This window comes from Dipodomys ordii, unplaced genomic scaffold (assembly GCF_000151885.1).
Source record: "Dipodomys ordii isolate 6190 unplaced genomic scaffold, Dord_2.0 Scaffold23, whole genome shotgun sequence".
NCBI lineage: Eukaryota > Metazoa > Chordata > Mammalia > Rodentia > Heteromyidae > Dipodomys > Dipodomys ordii.
Genome location: NW_012267239.1, coordinates 9,869,967 through 9,895,982, shown reverse-complemented (window position 1 = coordinate 9,895,982; position 26,016 = coordinate 9,869,967). Strand labels below are relative to the sequence as shown.

Below are 26,016 nucleotides of genomic sequence, written 5' to 3'. Positions count from 1 at the left end.
TGAGCCACCAGTGCCCGGCTGGAACAAAGCTCTTGAGTAGCTATGATTACAGGCATGGGCCATTGGTGCCCAGGGGCATTATTCTCTCATTTCTTTCATTTTTTAAAAATGCCACATGGTAATGACACAATTATGGTACAGAGTGAAAATTCAATACATACATACAATGTGTAATGAGTAAAGCAGTGTGGGCAATTAATATTTCCTTCTCAACTCATTTTTTTTCCCAGGACTGGGGCTTGAACTCAGGTCCTGGGGTGCCTTACCTTTTTTACTCAAGGCTGGCACTCTACCACTTGTGCCACAGCTCTACTTCTGGCTTTTTGGTGACTAGTTGGAGATAAAAGTCTCTGGGACTTGCCTCTCCATCCTAGCTTTGAACAGTGATTTTCAGAACTCAGGCTCCTAAACAGCTAGGATTACAGGTACATTCTTTTTTACCTTACTGTCCCTAGACTTGTAGTTCCTTCTGGAAATCTCTCCTGATCTTCCATAGCTACCTGAGTTCATGGTTTATATACAGCTCCTTAGGGAGGCCTTCTATGTCTCTTTGATTAAATCAATCCCACTCCCGGCTGCCACAATCACTTTTTACCTCCCACAGATTTAAACTTTTGTATTCATTTGCTTACCGTCTCCCCTCTCACTTACATGTAAAATTTATTTTTTTGCAGTCTTAAATGCTAAACACTCAATGCTTAGATTATAGTAGTCGATAGATGCAAGTTTGTTGAATGAAGAAAATTTACTCAACCTCAGCGTTCATCAATACATGGACAAACTATGGTAAATGTAACAGGCCATCTTACAGCAATAAACAGGAATTAAAAAAACTAAAAAATAATAATACTAAGGTTTGAGAGGCTGGAGAAGAAGGAGAGGGCAGCGCGAGGGGGCGTGGCCAGGGAGGGGCTGCGACCCCGCAGCGCGAGGGGGCGTGGCCCGGGAGAAGCTGCGACCTGGCAGGGGGAGGGGGCGTGGCCCGGGAGAAGCTGCCACCGGGCAGCGTGAGGGGGCGTGGCCCAGGACGGGCTGCGAAGGGGCGAGGGGGGGCAGCATGACTGGGCGTGGCAGTGGGCGTGGCCTCCCTTCCGGAACCTAGAAGCCGCGGTTGAGGCGGCTTCCGGCCGCGGCGGACACTTCCTGCGGAGGGACCGTCCCGTGGCACCTGGCGGGGTTGAGGAGGACACGCAGGCCCGGGAGCGACGACGATGGACGACCACAGTCTGGAAGAGTTCCGTCGGCGCTGGCAGGAGGAGCTGGCGCAGGCCCAGGCGCTGAGGAGGCGGCGGCGGCCCGAAGCTGCCGAGCGGCGTCCGCGGCGGCCTGAGGTGGACCCCGGGCGCGGCGAGCAGGCCTCAGGGTATCTGGCCCTGGCCCAGGGCCTCCTGGAGGGCGCAGGGCGGCCCCCGGCGACGAGAACCAGCCGGGGGGACCGGCAGGACGCGGCCAGCCGTTCCCGCTCCCCTCCGGTTCGCGAAGCCCCGGCGGGCGGGGAGCAGCTGGTGGACCAGCTCATCCGGGACCTGGTGAGTGGCCGCCGCCGCCTGCAGAGGCGTGGCCCTCTCCCCCCATCCTCCCCTCCGCCTTTGGGGCGAACCCGCCCATGAGTGGGAAAGTTAACTTTCTCTGTGGGTTGTGTGTGTGTGTGTGCGCGCGCGCGTGCGTGCACGCACGTGTGAATACCCCTGGAAGCACTTTCTCAACCTGAGGTTCTTTGACACCTCCCCCCCTCCCAGGTTTAGCCAAGTCTGCGCGCATTTTGGGGGTGTTGCCACGCAGGCTTGTGAGTAACCAGGCATTCAGTGAGTAGAGGGATGTTCGCGAAGATTCTACAATGCCGCACAGAACAGACCGTCAATAAGGAGATGGAGAAATCCTGCTCCAGACAAAAATGGACTTCGGAAAGGACGCCCCAGGAAACGAAGAGGAAGGAATTAAATTTCACTTTTCTGTGTAGATTTGTGTTTAATTTTCCTAACTCTGTATGTGTTAAAAAAATTAAAATAGGAAAAAAAAAGAGGAAGAATCCGTTGGGTAACTATCCTTATGATAGAGGTTTTCATCTTTTGGGGCTTGGATGGAAGCTAGAGGCCCTGTCCCCAAGTTGGGGGAGTTAAGATCACCTTATTCCAATCCATGGCTCCCAGATAAAGAATTGGGACATGACAGTAGCCTTTCATGATTTTGCATAAGCTCAAAGAAAATGTCCAGAACTTTCCAATTGGGAATAAATCTTTGAGAGAAAGTTAGAGAAATTTGTCTCAGGGAATAATGGCTAATTGTATGCAATTTGTAGGGTTGTGTGGCTTGAACTCAGGGCCTGGGTACTGTCCTGAGCCTCTTTGTGCTCAAGAATAGTACTCTACCACTTGAGCCACAGTGCCACTTCCAGCTTTTTTGAGTAGTTTACTGGAGATAAAAGTCTTGCAGCGACTTTTCTGCTCTGGCTGGCTTTGACACTCCATCCTCAGAGCTCAGCCTCCGGAGTAGCTAGGATTATAGGCATGAGCCACAGGTGCCTGGCTATTTTATTTTTTAATGTGGTACTGGAATTTGAACTCAGGACCACACAGTTTCTGGGCTGTATGCTGTGTGTGTGTGCATGTGTATGTGTGCATGTGAGTGCCCACCCACCAGTATTGGGGCCTGAATGCAGAGCACTGTCCATTAATTTTTTTCACTCAAGGCTGCCATAGCTTCACATCTGGATTTTTTTTTTTTTTTTTGAGGTTTGAGATGAGTCTCATAGACTTAGCATGGAATCACTGTTCTTAGATCTCAGCCTCCTGACTAGCAAGTATTACAGACATGAGCTACCAACACCCAGCTTCCAACCTGGCATTTTGCTGGTTATTCTGGAGATAGAGATTTGGGGATTTTTCTTTTGAGCTGGCTTTGAACTATGATCCTCCAGATCTCAGCTTCTGAGTAGTATTACCAAAGTTGAATCATAGGTGGCCAGCCTAAACCAACTTTCTGAGTTTCTGGCCTTGTATTGTGACTTGATTCTAGTATAACAATCCAGTGAATTAGGTTTTATTAGCTCCTTACAAAGAAGGTATTGTCTGTGATTTGCTCAAGATTACCTAGGTTTTATTGTCTCCTTACAAAGAAGATATTTTCTGTGATTTGCTCAGGAATACCCTGATGAGGGGATTAGAATTCTTTTTTTTCTTTTTAGTAGTACTGGGGTTTGAATTCAGGGCTTTTTGCTTGCTAAGCAGGTGTTCTGTTGAACCTTGCTCTGATCATTTTGAGATAGGGTTTTGCTTTATTTTTTTTCTTTTAGTGACACTTGGAATGTGACCTGCTTATTTTATGCTTTCCATTTTAGCTGGTACAACAGGTGTATACCACCATGTCCAGTTGCTCCCTTGAAATGGAGTATGTTGAATTGTTGTTGGTGATGTTGTTGTTCTTAACCAGGACTAAAACTTTCATCTTGATCCCAGCCTCCCAAATAGCTAGCTAGAAGTACAATCTTCCTGATCTCCATCTCCTGAATAGTTGTAATTACAGTTATGAGCCACCTTGCCTAGGTAGACTCATGTGTTTTGAACTCTTAATTTCACCAGGTGAATCTTGAGTTGGCCTTACTTGAGGTCTTGCCGAAATACAGAACTGCTGAGACAGTTGCCAGGGGAGGGGGATTCCAAGCCTGATGAATGATTTAGTCAGGGTAGTCTGAGATAAGTTCTCTATTGTGTACCTTCCTCTGGGCCTTAAATCCTGATTTGCAAGGCCCTGAGGGAACATAGTGGAGTAAGTCATATGCCCCCCCCCCAAAAAAAAAGAAGGGTCCTGCCTGTGGGAGGAGCTAGGAGACATAGAATCTGTTTTCATTTGTGGTTAGGGAAAGCCCACCTCCTCTCCTGTGGGTCCTTGAGAGCCACCACATCAGTGACGGCAAGGGTCTACCAGGAGCAGCAACCCATCTTCTGGCATCTCCACTTTTAAAAATGTTTATCCTTCATCAGTCATACTGCTGTAAACAAAGCAATAATAATTCACTATTTGCTCACTTGCTGTTGCCTTGGTACAATCTTAACGGCTCAGAGGCATTATCTACAGTTTTCCCAGCAACTTTCCCTAGTGGTCATTTTCCACTTCTCTTGGTAGCTGAGCATTGGGAAAGTAGTGGTCATTTCCCACTCCTCTTGATAGCTGAGCATTGGGAAAGTAGCTTGGTTTTGAAGGCACTATTAACAAACCTACCGAGTACCTTTCATCTGAGCAGTGATTTAATGTTTATTGATAAACATCACAAGGGTCAGACAGGTGACACAAATGAGTGAAGTAGGGCAAGTGTTACATGTCCTATCCTTTCTGTCCTAGCTCATCATCTAGTGGTTTGTGGGGCAACTTTTCCAGATTCATCGTGTTTTCTGTTTTGTTTTTAAACTTGTGCTTGAATACAGGGCCTCATACTCTTTTTTTTTTTTTGTCGGTCATGGGGCTTGAACTCTGGGCCTGAGCACTGTCCCTCAGCTTTTCAGCTCAAGGCGAATGCTCTACCACTTGAGCTACAGTGCCATTTCCGATTTTCTGGTGGTTTATTGGAAACAAGAGTCTCACAGTCTTTCCTGCCCGGGCTGGTTTTGAACCATGATCCTCAGATCTCAGCCTCCTGAGTAGCTAGGATTACAGGGGTGAACCACCAACGCCCGGCCAGGGCCTCATACTCTTAACTGTGGTGCTCTATCACTAGAGCCACACTACTACTTTTTGCTGATTAATTGGAGATAAGAGTCTCAGATTTGTCTGCTGGCTCAGGCTGGAACATGATCCTCAGATCTTCACCTCCTGAGTAGTTAGGATTACGGCATGAGCCACCAGTGTCTGTTTGTCTGTGAATTTCTGTGCATAGCATTATGAGATTCATCTCCAGGAAATACATTGCATTGTATTTATTCATACTGCTATTGATGGATGTTACTGATAGCCAGGTTGTAGGTGGACAGTTTGCAGCTACTGGGAGTACTTTTGCTGTGAGAGTTTCTTTTAATTTAATCAAGACTGGGATCCAAACTCTTGATCTGACACTTTTGCTCACTGGTTGACACTCTACCACTTGAGCCAAGCCTCCAACCCCTGCTGTGAGCATTTCACAGATTTTTTTTTTTTTCTGGTCCTAGGGCTTGAACTCTGGGCCTTGAGCTCCTTTTGCTTAAGCTTAGAGCTCTACCACTTGAGCCACAGCTCTACTTCCAGCTTTATCTGTGATTAATTGTAGATAAGAGTCTGACAGACTTTCCTTCCTGCTTAGGCTGGTTTTGAACCTCAATCCTCTTTATCTCAGCCTCCTGAGTAGCTAGGATTATGGACATGGCACTGGCACCTGGCTATTTCACACATCTTTTGAGCCGTATGCATATTTTTTTTCCCTGGGGCATTCACCCAGAAGTAGAGTTGCTGTGTCAAAGATGATACAGATGGCAGGCTTGGTTGACTGTTTTCCAAGGTGCTTGTTGTACTGGCCTCTCACTTTTGATGGTAATTTGAGAATGTGGAGTGTAGCGTTTCACTTTCTTTACCATAAATAAAATGATACCCCGCTGATATGATGTAAGACGTGTGAATTGGCAGGAACTGGGTAAGCGGCTAGTGACAAGCTGGGAAGTGCGTGTGTGGTTGGGCTGTCCACAGCTGCTGCTGCTTGCCATGTAGTCGTGTGGTCATCCTGTTGAAAGTTCCTTAGACTTTTTTTTCTTAGTGGTTTTGTTTGTTGTTTTTTGTTTTGTCTTCATGCTTCAAGCACTACCACTTAGGCCATGACCCTCAATCTTCTTGCTGTAGATATTTTTTAGTTTACTTTTCAGAGTTGAGTTGCCTTTTGGTGGGCAGCTGAACAGCATGCCCAACTGGCAGCTGATGGGGTAAGGCCAGAGCTTTGGTCAGGAGGCACAGCTGACAATGCAGACCTACAGCTGCCTCTTCCTGGGCTTGGTCTGAAGAGGCTTTTAATGGCAGCACTAGAAGCTCCTTGCTCACATGGGAGAGGCATGTACCTAAACTGGCACTTTCTATCTCCTCTTTTATCACCCTCTCCCTAAACCCAGGCTCCTTGGAGATGGTAGAGCCCCTGAATTTTTTTAATACGATACTTGTTTCTGTTTTTATTGTTTTGGTGAATTGAATCTAAGCAGCAAAACAGCTAGTGCCCAATTTAAAGTGGCCTAAAAAAGGTCAAGCCAGATGTGTCGCACTATGTAACTGAGCATTCTGGGTGCTGCTGCTTGTTCTGGGCACCTCCTCTGAGCCCTACTTCACTTAATTGACTGTGGTCACTGCAGTCTGTCCCCTCATGGGAATAACATGGCTACTGTCAATTGTGGCTTTTCTGTCACTTTAGCAGCACCAGGGAAAAGAGCACAGCCTCTGTACTCTGTTCTGTGCAGCTCAAGTCCTGAGCCTGAGAACTTCCAGGTCTAGACTGGGTCCTCTGGCCAGTTTTAAACCTAATGCTGATTGAGACCCTCCAGATTTGTATCCAGCCCACACCTGTTCATCAGTTTATGGAGCTGGGGAATCATCAGAAAATTGGATGGACAGTCTGTCTTGAGACAGCCTCTTAAAAAAAAACAACAACTAACAACAACAACCAAAACAAAACTAAAACTAAAAGAATGACATGAAGGCGGAATAGCCCCGCTTATGAGTCTGAATTATGGAGTTAGCAGAGCCTAGTTTAGGCTCAGGTATGTGGCTGACTAGTTCACTCCTGGTGATGTGAGCTCATGCAGGGCTTAGCTGAATGACTTTGCTTCCAAACCCAGCTCGCCTTTGTTTATGTTAACCTCCCCTATTCCTCCAGTCTACATTTCTCTCCTACATTAGACAGTTATTATTGCCGGGGCTACTCACTTTTCATGTTGCTGCTGCTTGAGTGCACCTGGAGGTGATCTGTGGATATATACTAGGACAGCTCATCATGCAGTTTATTTAGTCTTTGCTGCATGTTTGCTGCTTGAAGCATGCATGCATTTCGTGGTGCTCCTAAGTGCTAGGCACTGTCCTAGGCTTTAAGGGTACAACGGTGAACAAGACAGAACAAAGCATGTTCCTTTGTCATGGGAAAGAGGGAGCCAGTGGGAAGACAAACAATTGCTAGACAGTCAGTGCTCTGGAAGAAAGAGCAAATGGAGGGCATCGTGGAGGGAGAGCAGCTGTATTAAGCAATGCTCTCCTACAAGGCCTTTCTGGGAAGGTCCCATTTCATGGAAGACCTAGGGGAGGGGAGGGAGCAAGTTTGCAAATGGTGAAGGATGGAGGGGAGGAACAGGTATGTGGCCAGGCCTAGTGGCCTGTAGTAACACTTTTGCAAGGTCACACAGTCCTTGCACTTGCTTTAATGCTAGTGTTGTCTTAAAATTCTTGATTATTTTCAACCAAGAGAGCCCACATTTTTGTTTCACACTATGCCCCATAAATTAAGTAGCCAATGCTCATGTGGGATTACTTGGAGGAATATTTTTGTTTGTTTGTTTGAGCTAGGATGTTGCTGTATAGCCCAAGCTAGCCTTGGATCCACTATGTATCTCAGGCTGGCCTTGAACACTGAACTGTTAATCCTCTAATCTCAGCCTCCCAAAGACTGGGATTATAGGTGCTGCTGTTTTGTACTGCTTGTTTTATTTTTTTAGAGGGCTGTTCTGGGATTAAATGCAGGGCTTCACACTTAACTAGGCTGGTACTCTACTACTTGAGCCACATCTTCAGCTTTACTTTTTGCTGGTTATTCTATAGATTTTTCAGGGGCTTTTCTGCCTGGGCTGACTTCAGACTGTGACCCTTCAGAATCCAGATCCCTGAGTAGCTAGGATTGCATGCAGGAGACACTAATACGGGCTGGGAAGGTGGCTCAGTGGTAGAGCGCTTGCTTTGCATGCTCAAGGCCCTGGGTTCGATTCCTCAGCACCACATAAGCAAAAAGAAAAAAGCCGGAAGTGGCGCTGTGGCTCAAGTGGTAGAGCGCTAGCCTTGAGCTGAAGACCTGAGGGACAGCGTCCAGGCCCAGAGTTCAGGCCCCACGACTGGACCCAAAAAAAAAAAAAGAGGAGACACTAATACTAGGCTTGTTTGGATTTTTTTTTTTTTTTTTTGCGGGAGGGGTTCTGGTCCTGAACACAAGGCCTGGGCACTATTTCTAAGCTTCTTTTGCTCAAGGGTAGAGTGCTACCACCTGAGCCACAGCATTATCCATCGATCTCAGCCTCCTGATTAGGTAGGATTTACAAGCATGAGCCACTGGTACCTGGCTTTGGATTTTTGACCAAACAAATCCATACCTATGTGTACTACTGCTCTGTGACACGAAGCTTCTGACGGGGACCTGTTCTTCCTCTTCCCTTTTGACTTTGGTGTGTCCTACAGCTGTGATCTCAGCCTAGAGGAAAAAGAGTGGAAAGCTTTACAAGGCCTTTCTTGACTGCCACATGCAGCCTCTTGGGATTCCCACAGCCTGCCTCACTTGTTTTTTTGTGGGCATTTTCTTTACCCTATGCCAGAGTTTCCAAGGTAATAAGGCCAGTTGGTAATGAGAGAATGAATCTCAAGGTTGGAAGCCTCTACTTGTATTTATTTTTTATTTTTAAGAAGGATTGGTCCAGGTGCTGGTAGATCACGTTCCTATAATCCTAGCTACTGGGGAGGCTGAGATATGAGGATCATGGTTCAAACCCAGCCTAGATAGGAATATCTGTGAGATTCTTAGCTCTAATTAAGCATCAAAAAAGCTGAAAGTGGGAACTGTAGCTTAAATGGTAGAGGGCTAGCCTTGAGCACAAAAGCCGTGAGTTCGAGCCCCAGGACCAGCACAAAAACAAAAAGCAAAAAAGATCATTCAAATTGTGTAGGGCAGTGGGCTAGTGCAGTCATGTCACAGGTGTCTGAAGTTAAGGAATAATTATTGAATACCTTTGTTCTTCCTCATAGCCAGGCATGGGGATTAGGTTCAACGTGAAGAGATAAATGGGCTTTTTGTGGACGGCTCCAGAGCTTAACCTCTCTTCATAGCATTGTTTCTTTGGAGACATGATTTCCAAGTTCTAAATAGCTGCCTTCCTAATGAACTGTGGAATGCCTTAGGGGACTATCTATACTGCCTCTTGTAGTCTCCGGTATTTATTCTGTTTTATACAGGATGACTTATCTCTGCAAAAGATTTAGCTCCTTAAATGTAGAGGCTATTTCTTATACATTTGCTGACAGCATTTCCCCTCCCCCAGCACTGGGAATGGCCTGATTTCAGATAGTGTTTTGAACCTGTTATCTTATTTTAAAAATGAATGGCATGCTTACTGTAGAAATAGGAGACTGAGAAGCCTAAAGAGGATAGAAGCACCCCCACCCTCCCAGCCTCAGCTCAGGTCCCCCGGGTTTACATGTGGTATACTTGCAACCTTCCTCTTGTCCTTGCGTGTGTACGATACTCGTTTTCAGAAAAACTGGGAGCTTATTTTGAGAGTATTGCGCTCCTTGTCTCTCCAGCCAGTTCATTGTCTTCTGGAAGACACAGGTGAAAGCAGAGCCCATCGATGGTTCTGATGGAGATAGTGTGCTGCTCTGCTCAGCTTTTGTGCTTGGTCAGCTGAGATAACTAGGGCCTGGAGAAGCACTGTCTTCTTCATCTCAAGGAGGAGGAGAAATCTTGCTGCAGATTCTCTTACCTGACTCGTCTGGTTTCTCAGAGCACCGCTGAGAGCCTTTAGCCTTGCTGGGCCTGGAGATAGATGTAGGGAACAAAACCCTTAAGTCAGTTTCTTCACTTTGTACTGATTTGGCTCTGAGTAATTATCCCTTCTTCTGTTAAACAAAGAAGACAGATTAAATTTCTAACAGTGAGGCACAAGCCCAATCCATTTACAGAATTAGGCTTACATTAGCACATAGGAGTGCAAATCTGCCTCCCTGGGGACAGATCTCTTTGCAATTTCACTCAGCATTCTTGGAGTAAGTCCAGTGGACTTTGGGAAAATTTAGTATTCGCTGACCTTAAATTAACAAAGTAACATGACCCCTTTGTGTGTTTTCTATCTGCCCACAGTTTAGGGTTGTGGTTCTCAATTTTAATGTGGATTTTAATGTGTGAGAGGAGCCCTTGAGGCAGAGATGCTAAAGACCTGCCTTGGGGTTGGACATTTAAGAAGTCCAAGGACTTGGGTCACCAAGAAAGGGTAGAGAACTAGACTTTGAGCTAGTGTCAAAGCATTTATCTCAGTGATATATCCCTTTCTTAGTGTGGTTACACTGTATCTGCTGACAGATAAAGAAGGTCAGATGTGTTTGGCTTGGTGGCTGAGATGGTGAGGTGCCAGGCCTGGGTTTTGGCCTGTGCTGCACCCTAGGGATGGATAATAGAAGTCAGGCAGGCAGGCAGAGAGGTAGGCAGGTACACGTGCAGGTAGGCAGGTAGGTACACGTGGGTGTGCACACACAAGCACAGAGTTGAGCTGAGCTGGAGGCACTGGCCACCGCGAGGAGGATGGGGAATAGCCAGTTACCAGAAGGGTGACTTTTCTTCCTCAGAGTAAACCATAGCTGATGTCTTGTGGATTGCAAGTCATATCAAGTCTAGAACACAGTTCAGTGCATCCTAGGAGGGACCTTCTGTGTTTTGTTTTGTTTTGTTTTTGCCAGTCCTGGGCTTGAACTCAGGGCCTAGACACTGTCCTTGAGCTTCTTTTGCCTAAGGCTAGCACTCGACCACTCGAGCCACATCACCACTTTGGGCTTTTTCTGTGTATGTGGTGCTAAGGAATCAAACCCAGGGCTTCATGCATGCTAGGTGAGCACTCTACCACTGAGCCACCTTCCCAGCCTGCGAGGGGCCTTATGAAGAAAGTTGATCCTGGTGAGTGCCTAAAGGAGGCTGCAGTATGAGTGTGGACCGTCCCTGCTTTGGTCATATGAGGAGAATAACATTTATCTTGTTCCTTTACCAAGTGGGGGAAGTCGGCCTTTCCACTTTACCTTGGTGACAGTCATCCAAAAGAGCAGGTAGGAAAGTGTCTAGGGCTCCATTGGTAGTCTCCCCATCCTGTGTGTGCTGTCCCTAGTCTGCAAGGCATCCTCCAGTGTGCCTGTGCTGGCTGCAGGAAGCCAGCCTGTTGTGGGAGGAGACCAGGCCTGACATCAGATCAGTTGCTTCCCTTTGTTTTTCTAGTGCCTTCCAGTTACCCTTGCAGATCTTTTCCTGTTTTGTTTATTTTTGTTTTTCTGTATGGCTAACATCATTGTCCTGATGTAACATTTTGTTCCTTCTGTGACTACAGAGCCCTGTCTCAGTTTTTTTTCCCCTAGAGAGCCTTTTTGACCCTCATGCCTCACCTTACTGTTTTTGCAGTTGAACACTGTATTTTCAGATTCTCTGTTAGCCCTGAGACTCCTAAATGAGCAGAAACCCAATTCCAAAACAGTCCTTCCCCTGAGTCTTGCTTGGAAGAGCCCAAGTCAGTGCTCACACTCTTCACAATGCTGAGACTCTTCTGACTGAGACTTTAGCCTCAAAATGCATACAGCTCTTATAAACTATTATTTGAGTAGTGAATTAATAATTTGCTGCAACAACAAGTCTCTGGTGTCAGCCAGAGCTTATTAAAAGTGAATTTTATTCAGCTAGTTCTATTGGGAAAAAGAGCAAGCTTTCTCTCACTTGGCAGAAGTGTGACCACTGACCTTTGGCGGGTGGGCTTGGGAGCAGGCAGAGGGGCACACGTTCACAATTGCCCATTTGCTGTGCACACTTGTGTTCCTTTGTGCTACTGGATTGGCATGGCAGCTTTCTCTGTCCACTGAAGCCTGTTACCTCATCTCTGATTGCTTCCCAGAGGTGAGGGAGCTCAAGTTCTGTTTCTGTGCACTGATGAATGTCACTGGAGAAGAATGGCTTTGTTTTTGTTTGTTTTTTTTTTTGCCAGTCCTGGGGCTTGAACTCAGGGTTTGGGCACTGTCCCTGAGCTTTGTTTGCTCAAGGCTAGTACTCTTAACACTTGAGCCACAGCGCCACTTCCGGCTTTTTCTGTGTATGTGGTACTGAGGAATCTAACCTAGGGCTTTGTGCATGCTAGGCAAACACTCATCACTAAGCCACTTCCAAGCCCAAGACTGGCTTTGTTTTGAACTGCCTCCTGCAGATGGACCTGTGTAAGCCCCTAGAGCATCTGAAAAGAAAGCGCAGGGAAAGGAGAGTGGCATTCACCATCCAGATCAGTGACTACCTATTTACTTCGTGGCACATCACTGCCCTCTTCTTTCCCCATGAAAACAAACAAACCCTTTAGTGACACAGGCCAACATCTCTCCAGCCCTGGGGTGGAGGCCCACCCCTGAGGGGTGGCCCCTAGGTCTCCAGGCTCACTTTCCTGGTTACCTGTGAAAGGAGAGGCTTTTCACAGACCTCTGCCCCAGGAAATACCCTGGGGTGTTTGCTACTCCTTCACTGTGTGGGAAATGGTCCTGTGGAGCTCACAGGTGAATAAAAGGAGAGTGAGTCAGAGAATTGAGAGAGGCTGGCAAGTTCACCAAGTAGAGAATGTTCCCTCCTAGGGGTCAGCCCTTTCTTGTCACCACTGGAGAGTAGCACTTGTGATTTAAAGGACCTGAAAGGAGTTGTTTTCATATCTAGGAATTGTCAGCTGATTACTCTTTTTTTTTTCTCCTCAGAATGAAATGGATGATGTGCCCTTCTTTGATATCCAACTGCCTTATGAATTGGCAATCAATATATTTCAGTATCTGGACAGGAAAGAGCTGGGAAGGTGTGCACAGGTAAGCTGTTATTACAGATTTTCCTAAGTGTGACTAAAGCATAGGAAGCTCCCAGGTAACATTCATTGTATAGAATTAGACTTTGCATAACCACTTCACAGAAAGAAAGAGGGAGGAAGCAGGAAGGGAGGGAAGGAGGACAGAAGGGAAGAAGGAAGGAAAGGAAGGAAGGGAGGGAAAAAAGGGAAGGAAGGTGGGTGGGTGGGCTGACCTTAAAGATTCTGCTCTACATCACCTCTTAGTCTTTGTCTGACTCAAGAGCTCACTCAGCTGGCCACCAGTGGCTCACGCCTGTAATCCTAGCTACTCAGGAGGCTTCGATCTGAGGATCATGGTTCAAAGCCAGCCGGGCAGGAAAGTTCATGGGACTCTTTATCTCCAGATAACCACCAGAAAACCAGAAGTGGTGCTCTGGCTCAAGTGGTAGAGTGCTCGCCTTGAGCTGAAGAGCTGAGGGACAGTGCCCAGGCCCAGAAAGAGTTCAAGCCCCATGACCGATTTAAAAAAAAAAAAAAAAGACGCTCTCTCCTCCTTGCAGCCTAAGTGATGGCTGACGGTCCTGGGCAGACAATGTGCTCACAGTCCTCAGTGCAAACATGGTTGTTAAGGTGGCAGCTGAGGCTCAGCCCAAGGGCAGCATGGCGAAGTCATGTTTTAGATAGGTAGTTCAGAATATCCCTTACACACCAGCATGCACACACTGAGGTGTGTGAGAACTGAGATCCACCAAGGGACTTGCAGAGCAGTGTCACGAGTCTCGTGTCACTGTCTCATATCACCATGTCATGCTGGCTCTGGGTGGGTGCCCATGGCTTGAGAGCTGGGAGAATGCATCTGGGCTCTACTTTTGTGTGCAGGCCTGGGGTTCCTGAGCCACATATGGAAGTCCAGGAGGGCTGCACAGGGCCACTAATCTCATTTCTGACTCTAGTGGCTTTGGCCACAATTAGGGAAGACAAGGATCTGTGCCATTTTTAAAAAATTAATTTTACTTTTCCAGTTGACAAAAATTACATCATTTTATTGTGTACAATGTGATGTTTTGAAGTATGTATACATTGTAGACTGGCTGTACGTATTATCTCAGATTTTCTTGTGTCAAGAACACTTAAATCTCTTCAAGTATATGGCTCATTATTATTCATCCCAGACACTGTGTTGTATGCTAGATCTCTGCACTTACTCCTCATTGCTGACATTTTGTATTCTTCATTAGTATCTTCCTGACTACCAGCACCGCCCAGCCAACCACCCTTCTCTCTCTGCCTCTGGTAGTTCAGCCTTTTAAGATTCCACACGTAAGAGAGATCATGTGGAAATTGTGTTTTTGTACTTATTTCACAGAATACAATGCCTCCTTGCCTCATTGTCACAAATAGCAGGATTTACTTCTTGATTCAGGCTTAATAGAATTCCATTATGTGCGTATACCAACAATCCAGTCTTCTGCTGGGTTATAAGGCAGTCTCTATTTTTCAGTGATAGTTTTATTTTTAATGTTACACGAACCCTTACAGCTTTCCATAATGACTTCACTAACAGGTATTGCTACCAACAGTGCTTGAGAGTTCCCTTTCTCCACATCCACTTTGTCACTCTCTCCTCTCTGATAGTAGCCATTCTAACAGGTGTGAGGTGGTACCTCATTGTGGTTCAACTTTGCATTTCTATGATGACTAGTGATGTTGAGTACTTTCTCATGTACCTGTTGCCCAGGTACATGTGGGCCTGGCTTCTTTTGAGATATTAAGTCTACTCAGGTCCTTTGCTCATTTTTTTACTCAGGTTATTCTCTTGCCGTTGAGTTGCTTGTGTATTCTGGATGTTACATCCTCATCAGATGTTTGGTTTGCAAATATTTTCTCCCATATTATATGTTGTCTCTTTAGTGTCTTGGCTATTTCCTTTGTTGTTTAGAAGTATCCTATTTGCTTGCTTGGGTAGCTCTCTATTATTTTAGCCCTGCTCTCTCTCTCTCTCTCTCTCTCTCTGTGTGTGTGTGTGTGTGTGTGTGTGTGTGTGTGTGTGTGTGTAGCTCAGGGCCTTTGCTCTCAGTCTTCTTGCTCATAGCTGGTGCTCTACTACTTGAGCCAGGCCTCCAGTCTGGCAGTTTTGGTGATTAATTGGAGGTAGTCTCTAAGACTGCTTCCATGATGGCTTTAAGCCATGATCATCCTCTGGGTCTCAGCATCCTGAATAGCTAGGATTACAGAATTACAGATGTGAGGCACCAGTGCCAGGTTTGTTTGTTTCTGTTGTTGTTGACTTTTCTTTTGTGGTAACAGTCAAAAAGTCATTGCCTAGACTAGTACATGGAATTATCTTCTATGTTCCCTTCTAGCAGCTTTACCCTTTTCACATCTTACTTTTAGTACCTCTGTCTAGTTTGAGCAGAGACTGTCTTTTCCCTTTGTATGTCCTTGGCCTTTTTGTTGAAAAGCAATTGTCTGTAATTGCATGGGTTTATTTCTGGATTCTATTCAGTTTCATTGGTTCTCTGTCTATATATTTTATGCCAGCACCATACTGATTTGATTACTGTAGCTTTGTAGGGTATTTTAAAATGAGGAAATATGAGGCTTCCAGTAGATTTTTTCTCCCTGAGACAGGGTGGCTGCTGTGTAGGCCAGACTGGCCTTCAGCTGATGGTCCCCTTACCTCAGTCTCAGATTCTTATGATTATGAAATTTCAGGTTTGTGCCATTTCACTTGACACCAGAATTGCTTTTATTTTTCAAGATTGCTTCGTCTAATTGTCCAAAAAGAGATGTACTTATTACCTGACTTATGTAATTGTAAGTTCTTTGTACATCACCTTTATAATAATCATACATTTTTTAAAAGATTGCTTTGACCTCATCTGTGGTGTGTGTGTGTGTGTGTGTGTGTGTGTGTGTGTGTGTGTGTGTGTGTGTGTGTGTGTGAAGTCTGAGGGAAGCTGGAGGAGGGCACAGAATCAGAGGGAAATGGGAGAAAATACAACAGAGGGGCCCATCAGCTGCACTGGACATTGATGAGAACAAACTAAGCAAGTCAAGGGCAGCGATGGGAAGGAGGTAATGAGAGGTAAAGAGGGAACAGCTAACACTAAGCAAAAGGAAAGAAATGTACATATCACTCAACCTGGAAGAAATAGTTGAATTGTCAAAGCTGATAGAATTCATGAACTTCATAGACCAAAATAATGACAATTTGCTTTGTGAAGGTTAAAATGTGTTTGTGACTTTAACTAAGTATCACTAGCCTACAATACTGTGAAATTTATGTAATCACCTAATCTCAATAAAAATTATATAAAAAAGATTGCGTTGTCTGTTCAGGTCTTTTGTGGTTGAGTACTTCTCCTGTCCCCTTCCTTCCCCTCCCCTTCCTTGCAGTGTTAGATATTGAACCCAGGCCTTTGCACACGCTAGGCAAATGCTGTACACTGAACCATACCTCCAGCCCTTTTTTTTCTCTTTCTGTGAAGAAAAAAAGTCTTGAGGATTTTGGTGAGGATTGTGTGGCATTTGTTGGATGTTTGGGATGGGGACCTTCTCCCAGAACAGCACTCGTTCAGGTCCTGTATATGGATCATCTTCCCATGAATCTATGTCTGCCTCGGTTTCATTACCAGGGTCTTTGGCAGTTAGCCTGTTGACCTATAACCTCCTTGGTAGAACTGATTCCTATTTTACTTTTTTGTAGCTATCAAGAATGGGAATTTTTCTTTCTTTGGATAGTTCATTGCAAAGTCAGTAGTTTTTGTATGTTGATGTTTTTGTATCCTCTACCTTTATTGAATTTGTTTATTCTAACAGCTTTTAGAGTCTTCAGGCTTTCCTTTTATGTCATTTGCAGACAGGGACAATATAATGCCTTTTGGTTTGGATATCTTTTTTTTTTTTTTGGGGTCCGGTCATGGGGCCTGAACTCTGGGCCTGGGCGCTGTCCCTCAGCTCTTCAGCTCAAGGCTAGCATTCTACCACTTGAGCCACAGCGCCACTTCCAGCTTTTTTCTTATGTGGTGCTGAGGAATCGAACCCAGGGCCTCGAGCATGCAAGGCAAGTGCTCTACCACTGAGCCACCTTCCCAGCCCCTGGATATCTTTTCTTTTTGAGACATGATCTCATTATGTAGACCAGGTTGGCCTTGGACTTGAGATTCTCCTGCCTCCTCAACTCGAAGGTATAGAGATTTCAGATGTGTGCCACTATACCACCACCAGCACCTTCTCCTCCTCCTCCTCCTCCTTCTCCTTCCTCCCTCCTGTCCTCTTCCTCTCCCTCCTCCCTCTTCCTCTTCCCTTTTTCCTTCCTTCCTTCCTTCCTTCCTTTCTTCTTTCTTTCTTTCTTTCTTTCTTCTTTTGCCAAGTTACTCAGTCAAGGACTTCCCATATTAGGTTGAATAAATGGTGAGTATGAACATCCTTGTTCCTAATCTTAGAGGAAAAGCCTTCCACTGTTTGCCATTGCCCATGATGTTAGTTGTGGGTGTGTCACATAGGACCTTGATTGTCTTGAGGTGCATATTTTTATACCCAATTAAGAGTTTTTATCATAAAAGCTGTTAGGTTTTGTCAAGTGCTTTTTTCTGTATTGAGATGAGCAGATGCTGTGTGTCTTCTATTCTGTCAATGTGTGTCGATGTAGAGAGCTGCATTGACTTTTCACAAGCATGCATACTTACTGATCATTTGACTTTTGATAGACAGATGTGTTTGCAAGAAACCACTGGAATTTCCATTCTTCATAATGGCCCCAAATCAGTTTGTTGACTGTTTAGCATTTGAACCCCAGGATTCTTTATAAATATGCTTTATACAGGTTTGCACATTTATACAGGTTTGCACATTTTCCAGAGAAAAGGTCTAGTAAAATTAAGTGGTAAGAGAACTACACATCCTAAGAATGTGAAGTTCAAAATATTTTCTTTCAGGTCTGAGACCAGGACTCAACATCAGTACCTGCTGCATTCGCTCATTGGTTAGCAGTCTACCAACTGAGCCATGCCTCCAAATTGGTTTGTTTTTTTTTTCAGATTTGATGAAGTTTAAGATATTAAGATGATTTAGCTGGGCATGATGGTGCATGCCTGCAATCCTAGCTACTTGAGAAGCAGGAAGTCAATATAGGCAAAAAGTTAGCCAGAATCCATATCAACAGATACATTGGTTGTAGTGGCAACATGCCTGTAAAACCATATGTACAAGGATCTGTAATACAGTGGGAGGATCGAGATCCACGGCCATCCCAGGTAAAATGCATGAGACTTTTTCTGAAAAACCACCTAAAACAGAAAGGACTTGGATCATGGCTCAAGTGGTAGAGCACCTCGCTAATAATTTTGAGACCTCTGGTTTAATCCCCTGTACTGTAAAACAAAACAAAAGTAAGGTAGTTTGATATATGTAAAACCTAGTTAGATTTAGATCCTAGAACTTGCTGTCTTCTGGTGATTCAGTGAAATCACACACACTGAAGACAATTTGGAAGATTTCTAGAGTTACACTATTTTTTATGTAGCATTTTGCTTACAACTGTTTCTAGTTAAGTGTGAACTTCAAAAGACTTTTTGTATTCTTTCCTTTGTGTGTGTGTGTGTGTGTGAGTGAGTGAGTGAGTGAGTGAGTGTATGTGAGTTCTGGGCCTTGAATTCATGGCCTGGAGATTTCCCTAAGCTTTTTCACTCAGGGCTAGCACTCTTACCACTTGAGCCACAGTTCCACTTCTGGTTTTCTTGGTGCTTAATTGGAGATAAGAGTCTCATGAACTTTTCTGCCCAGGCTGGCTTCGCAGTGTGGTCCTCAGATCTCAGCCTTCTGTGTATATAGGATTACAGTAGTGATCCACCTGGCTGTTTGTTTTTTTTTTTTGTACTCATGATTGTCACAATACTGTTTGAGTGGAGATGTTGACAGATGTTTTTTATGAGAGTATATGTCTCCAGAAAATGATAGAATTACTTAAACGCTAAGACTCCCTTCATCAAATGTGAGCTGCACACAGAGCCCAGTGGTTGCATTAAGTAAGAGCACCTGTATTGTCCTACTCACAAGTCTGATGTGTGTGTGTTCTAACTTTACACATTGGCCATGCTCCCAAGAGTTGAAAACGAGAGTGCAGCTAAATGAGTCCAACTCCTGGATTTGAGCCCAATGCTGTCAGCCTGAGTCTTGGCACCAGGTCTGATAGCTCGCTGCTTTACACAAAGTCAGCATTAGACGATAAAATCTTCATTCTTGATAGCGAGCTGCTGGTGAAGGAACCATTTCTTTTAGCATTGCTTTTTGCTCCTCTGCTTTGTAGAGAGACATGTGGCTTCCACATCTGCTGCTGCGTTTCTCATCCAAAGAGTTTATCAGGAAGAGATAGCGTCTAGTGGAAGATGAGATCCCCCTCTTGGTACAATAGGGCTGCGTTGCAGCAGAGGTTGGTTATGCTGGGGAGATTATTCTGCAGGTGTGAACACTTGAATTTACAACACAGTAGTCCAATTGTCCACTGGAACCCTTTCCTCTTCAGCAAGTTGGACTTATTATTGTGGTTGTTTAACCTAGCTTTTTAGAGCACATGTGTAAGAATAGACTTAAATATTTTTAAACACTGTCTCTTTAAGGTCCAGTGACCAAATTGGCTGGGACCTATGAAGCCACAGTTTTATAGGGCTTTTACATGAAGATGACAATGTACGGGCCAGTTGTCTGTAGAACTGGCTCTCTTTCCTCAGTTGTTAAACTAAACAAGGAAGCTGTAAATATAAGTAGCATTTTCATTTGTTTCTTGTGGTGTGTGTTTATTGTTGACAGGAAAAAGTCCTTCGGTGGTGTGGAATGACCTGCCACGTTATGGTTTTGTTTTAGAGGGGTGCCTTCTCTTTCTCTGTGTCTCGTTTTCTCTTTTAATCTAGGCACCTTGGGGTTTTCATGAGATAGAGCCAGTTGTGTGGACTTGGCGTCGTGAACTACGTGTGTGTCCTTGGAGAAAACCTGTTTGCTTGATCTTTATGCCAAATTGCTAACTGCCTAGCAGTAAGGAGCTCTTGCTGGGGAGGCCTTTCGAGATTTAATTATGCTACTAGCTCTGTTAGAAGACGGAATTTTCTTTGACTTTGCCTCTTTCGATTTCTCGCCTCTGCTTAGGCTTTAGGGAGCTTTGTGCTTTTACTACTAGAATCCTACTACAAGTTGGTGACCCCTGTAGCTCCTTGTTCCAGGGGCTGACCCCTCCTGGGACTTTGTGTCTGAGGATTGTTTCATCAGAAATGCTTGAAAACAGTGGCTGTCTTTAGCAAAGTTATTTGGTAGACAATTACCTGAATGGGGGAACAAAAGAAAAGACAAAAAGAAAAAAGACACAAATGGAAAAGGGGAAGAGCTGCAGAGGGGAAAAATACAGGATATGGTAAACTGGTAAACAGGAATTGAAAGTAGGTAATAACAAAATAAAGCTGGTTGACTAGGTAATGATAGCTCAAAAATTGAGGAGCATGCTGGGTGCCAGTGGTTTATACCTATAATCCTAGTGATTCAGGAGGCTGAGATCTGAGGCTCGCAGTTCAAAGCCAGCTTAGGCAGGAAAGTACATGAAATTCTCCTTCCTGCCTTCCTTCCTCCCTACCTTCCTGCCATCCTTCCCGCCTACCTGCCTGCCTTCCTTGTCTTTCTGTCTTTCTTTCTGTTTTGTTGGTCATGGGGCTTGAACTGTGGGCCTGAGCACTGTCCCTCAGCTCTTCACCTCAAGAGCTTTCCTGCCTGGGCTGGCTTTGAACCTCAATCCTCAGATCTCAGCCTCCTGAGTAGCTAGTATTACAGGCGTGAGCCACCAGGGCATGGCTTTCCATGAGACTCTTATCTCCATTTAATCACAGAAAAAGTTGGAAGTGGCACTGTGGCTCAAGTGGTAGAGTACTGGCCTTGAGCAAAAAGTAGCTCAGGGACAGCACCCAATCCCAGGACCAGCAAAATAAGTAAAATTGAGGAGCATGTGACCTCATGCCTTATGAAAGTCTACACTAGAGGATCTAAAATATGTGTTCCAAGCTTAAACTCTGTGATCTAATGGAGGTTTTTGTTTGTTTGCTTGTTTGTTTTGCCAGTCCTGGGGCTTGAACTCAGGGCCTGAACACTGTCCCTGAGCTTTGTTTGCTCAAGGCTAGCACTGTACTACTTGAGCCACGGTACCACTCCTGGCCTTTTCTCTGTATGTGGTATGAGGAATTGAACCTAGGGCTTCATGGATACTAGGCAAGCACTCTACCATTAAGCCACATTCCCAGCCCTAATGAAGGTTTTGAGAGCCAGGAATGCATCACCAGGTGAGGATGAGTTGGTAGTCATGGTATGCAGACCTGTGTTTGCTGGCGGTTACCCTAGCTCTTAACTTCCACCCTGGCTGCCAGACTTCTTTCAGGAAGCTGCTGGGGATATTGTGTGCACGCATACCTGGGATCCAGCACCCTCCGGAGGTCCTTGAACTTCTCCCATGTCTGCCCTGGCTGCCTTCTGGAAGCAAGGATTTCAGGGAAAGCAAGGCAGCTGTGGAACAATCCAGGGTAGACGAAATGACATAGGGCAGGTCTTGAAAATCACTGGACTAAGTGCAGGCACTTGGGAGCTCTCCTGGCTGTTCACTTTGCTTTTGTATGTTTGTGGTTTCCCACAATTAAAAAATTAAGGGCTGGGGCTGGGCACTGGTGGCTCACGCCTGTAATCCTAGCTACTCAGGAGGCTGAGATCTGAGGATCTCGGTTCAAAGCCAGCCCGGGCAGCAGAGACCGTGAGACTCCTATCTCCAATAAGCCACCAGAAAACCGGAAGTGGCGCTGTAGCTCAAGTGGTAGAGCGCTCGCCTTGAGCTGAAGAGCTGAGGGACAGCACGCAGGCCCAGAGTTCAAGCCCCACGACCGACAAAAAAAAAAAAATTAAGGGCTGGGAAGGTGGCTCAGTGGTAGAGCACTTGCCTTGCATGCTTGAGGCCCTGGGTTCAATTCCTCAGCACCACATAAGAAAAAAGCCGGAAGTGGCGCTGTGGCTCAAGTGGTAGAGTGCTAACCTTGAGCTGAAGAGCTGAGGAACAGTGCCCAGGCCCAGAGTTCAGGCCCCACGACCGGACCCAAAAAAAAAAAATTAAAAAAGACAACACAGAAAGGAAGACAAAAGGCCTTTGAATAAGAAAGAACCTCCTCAAGGCAGCTGAGTTTAAGTGGAGTTTTAAAAAAGTTGGATTCATTCTTTAGTTCCGTGACTAGTTACAGGGCTTCCTGTGTGCCCAGGGTCATGCCAGGCAGCAGTTAGGAGTGGCGCATCCAGATGAAACCTGGCTTCCCAGAGGGCCCGTGTCAGGTGCAGAAGCCTCTCATCCAATGGGGATGTAAGCTATAAGTGTAAGATGGTACTCAGGGCTGTGGAGGGGACCAGGGAAGGAAGCCTTTCAGTAAGGGCAAAGAGGGAAGCGGGCAAGCTGGCAGCCTGGCAGAGGCTCACCCACTGGAGCACTTCTGCCTGTGGTGTGTACAAGGCAATACGGAAGTTCCGAGAGACTGGCTGTGGCAAGGTCCTAAGAGCCTCCCTCATATGATCACACCCTGATCCAGTTCCTGGGCCCCGTGAGGACATGCACATCACAGTTAAAGTACTGAGATGGTTATCCAGGTAGCCAGTCCAGTGCTATTAGTTACAAGAGAGGAACTGGAGAGAGAAGATTATGGCGAAGATAGAGGAAGGGGCTACAAGCCGAGGCTTGCATGGCTTATATGTGTATGGCTTCTGGAAGCTGGAAAAGATGATAAAGGAAACATATTAAACATATTTTTTGGAAGCCTCTGGACAGAATGCAGACTTGCCAACACCTAGATTTTTAGACTGGCTCCAGGATTATACAAGAGAAAATTTATGTTTTAAACCAGTGGGTTTGAGGTAGTTTGTTAGGACAGCCATGCTGAGCAGAAGAGTGAGAAAGGGCAGAAGGGCCAAATGTGGAACTCAGAAGTTCATTTTCAGGGACATTGGAAGCCTTTGGAGTGTTTGGAGCAGAGGAAGACAAAGGTTGGCTTTCATTTTAAGAAGGGTCACCTTGGCTGCTGCGTGGGAATGTGCTGTGTGGGACTCTGTGCAGGGACAAGGATGGCAGCAGGGAGAGGGGATGGGAGACCTTGAAAACACAGTGGCTAGGGCTGGGAAGGTGGCTCAGTGGTAGAGCGCTTGCCTAGCATGCCTGAGACCCTGGGTTCGATTCCTCAGCACCACATAAGCAAAAAGAAAAAAGCCAGAAGTGGCGCTGTGTCTCAAGTGGTAGAGTGCTAGCCTTGAGCTGAAGAGCTGAGGGACAGCGCCCAGGCCCAGAGTTCAGGCCCCACGACCGGACCCCCTCCCCCCCCCAAAAAAAAAAAGAAAACACAGTGGCTGATCACGGCTGGCCCAGTCAAATTGAGCAGAGTTGGGACTGCTGCTGGGCTGTGTGCGGAAAGAGAAAGAAAAGAGCCAACCAGGTCTCCAGGACATGTGGCCCAGGCAATTAGAAGGTTGCGGTTGTCATTTACTGACGGAGAAAACCACGTAAGTTTGAAAGGAATGAGCAAGTTTGAAAGGAATACTAGTAGTTGTATGTGAGGTGGTCAGCACATGGACGGTGTTTGAGAACAAAAGTGTACAAGAAGGGGCAGTGATCAGAGGTGTCACACATGGCTGTTTGTCATGCAGAGCATGACTGAGAAAGGAATGGTGGGTTTGGCCATGTGGAGGTCATTGGTGACCTCAGCGGCAATCAGTGGTGTGGTTGGGGGCCACCAGCTACTGAGTTCAGGACATACAGGACACACTCATGATGCAGCTTTGCCTGTGGTCTGTCTTTAGCAAGTAGGCGTGTTTGAATGCACAAGCAGAACCTCATGTTTTTCCCATTGTGATTTTCACTACTAACCCTAATCCAGGCAGAGCTAATAAAGCTGAGCTGTGAGCCAAAAGTGCTTTTTTTTTTTTTAATGTGGCAATTCACAGTGGTGCTATAAAGCAAAATGCTGGAGACACTTTTATTAGCAAATTCTTGCAGCTGAGGCTCACTCGGTGGGACTTTTCTTTTACTGAGCAGGCCATTCCAGTTCTGGTGTGTTAAAATCCATTAGACCTTTGGAAAATTTAGGCTTATAACTTTTTAGCTCTAATTCAAGTCAGTAAATCAAAACAATTAGAAAAATTTGCTTGTGAAAGTTCCTTGGTTGTTTTTTGTTTGTTTTTGGATCTGGTCGTGGGGCCTGAACTCTGGGCCTGGGCGCTGTCCCTCAGTTCTTCAGCTCAGCTCTACCACTTGAGCCACAGCGCCACTTCCAGCTTTTTTTTTTCTTTTTGCTTATGCGGAGCTGAGGAATCGAACCCAGGGCCTCATACATACAAGACAAGCACTCTACCACTGAGCCACCTTCCCAGCCCCTCCTTCAGAATACTTAAAGGCTGTCTCTTTTCTTTTTCTTTTTCTTTTTCTTTTTTTTTTTTTTTAAGGCTGTCACTTTTCTAAAAGGGAAGTATTTCCCTTTTTAATATGCTAAAGGAATTGTTGGGCTTTGTGTGTGTGTATGTGTGTGTGTGTGTGTGCGTGTGTGTGCACATGCACATGTACTGATTTGGGACTTAAAATCAGGATCTGGATGTTACTCCTGAGCTCTTGTACTCAAAGCTGTTGCTCTACCACTTGAGCCACAACTCCACTTCCAGCTCTTTGGTGGTTAGTTGGAGAAAAGAGTCTCATGGACTTTCCTGGCCAGGCTGGCTTTGAACTTCGATCCTCAGATCTCAGCCTCCTGAGTAGCTTAGATTATAGGCAAGAGTCACTGAAGCCCAGTTGAGCATTTCTTTCTTTCTTTCTCTCTCTTTCTTTCTCTCTCTCTCTCTTCCTTTCTTTCTTTTTTATTGTGAACATCCAGTTGAGCATTTCTGTTTTAATACCTAGTTGTAAGGACAAACTTGGTCCCTTTTTGAAAGTAATTTTCACCTTTGCCTTTATAAATCCTCAGATTTTTTTTGGCTTATTATCTAGGACTTAAACCTTATTCTAAGCATTGGTTTTTTGCAGAACAAACACTGAGACTTGGATGACATGGGCAGTACACCAGAGCATCACCTGTTTACTGTTTTCCATCCCTCTGGACAAACTTCTGGTTGTGTTAGTAAAGAGTCCTGAATTTTCCTTGGAGCTCATATACAATCTGCTTGTGGCTTCGAAAGTGTAGATAGTTGAGACTTCCTGAAAGCCTCTCTTAATTTTCTCTATTTTCCAAGTGGCCACAGATTGATTGTTCCTGTGGCAACCCATGCAGAAAGTTTTTGTGTCTGGGATCCTCTAGTTTGTAATCACTGGGCACTGATTTGGAGGCTCTTAAGATGCTGCTGATTCAGAGGCTCCTTCTCGGGGGAACAAGCAGCCTACATTGCAGCTCATTTTTGTAGTACAGAATTTAAACATCCCTTTCTGGCTCCTGTCTTGTGTTCCAACCTGATGTAACAACAGCAGGAGCAAACTTTTTGCCTCTAGTTTCTCCATGTGTGATAGCAGCCTCGGGTCCTTTTGAATGCTCAGGGGTGGCAGGTGGAGGTGGACATGGATGAGAATTGCTGGCCCTAGTGCCCAACTCAAGTCTTAACTGATGGAAGCAGAAGAGGTCAGGAATCAAGCAAGGCTGGAAAATACACTTTCTTCTACTCTTGTCTTGGAGGTCAGTAGCACATGTCAATTTATCACAAGCCATGAGAAGTCCTTCAGCAAAGAACCTTGCCTTGATTTCACTTAGAAGGATGTTTTCTAAACTCATTTGACTATGGAGTTAGTGGTCTAAGTTTTAGGGAGTGCTAGTCTATGTCATGAACTGACTGTGTTTACATGATCTCTCTTCTATGCTCAGTCTTGTTTGGTAGTTACATTTCAGGACTTGATAAATTTGCTGAAAAAGCTCATGTATCCCAGGGTTCAGGATTCAGCTGCCCTGTTTGGTTGGTACTTTTTGCTTTGGAGAACCCATGTTTCTGTGTTATTTCTTGTCTTACACCTCACTTAATCCTGAGTTCCAGGGGTCTGCTAGGGCTGTTTGAATTTTGGCTGCTCCATCACATTCAGTGTTGCTGTATCCCTCTCTGTGTTTTGTGATTGCCTAATGCGCAGATCACTCTGGCACAGACAGATGGACAGACACCACTGGGGTGTCATGGGTGGGCTCAGCTGTGGACCAAACATGCCAAGAATAAAACCACGGTGTTCTGTGTAGTCAAAACTGGGCTC

The 26,016-nt window shown here is 45.4% G+C and overlaps 1 protein-coding gene across 1 annotated transcript in view; it reads left to right on the top strand.

Moving 5' to 3' along the window:
* Positions 1-1,156: 1,156 nt before the first annotated feature.
* The window catches only part of Fbxw8 (F-box and WD repeat domain containing 8), an 84,212-nt gene continuing 59,352 nt past the window's right edge, over positions 1,157-26,016 (top strand). The window contains exons 1-2 of the mRNA XM_013014218.1: positions 1,157-1,529; positions 12,667-12,771. Of these exons, the coding sequence (XP_012869672.1) occupies positions 1,212-1,529; positions 12,667-12,771 (423 nt within the window). The 5' untranslated portion in view covers positions 1,157-1,211. The remainder of the gene's footprint in view (positions 1,530-12,666; positions 12,772-26,016) is intronic.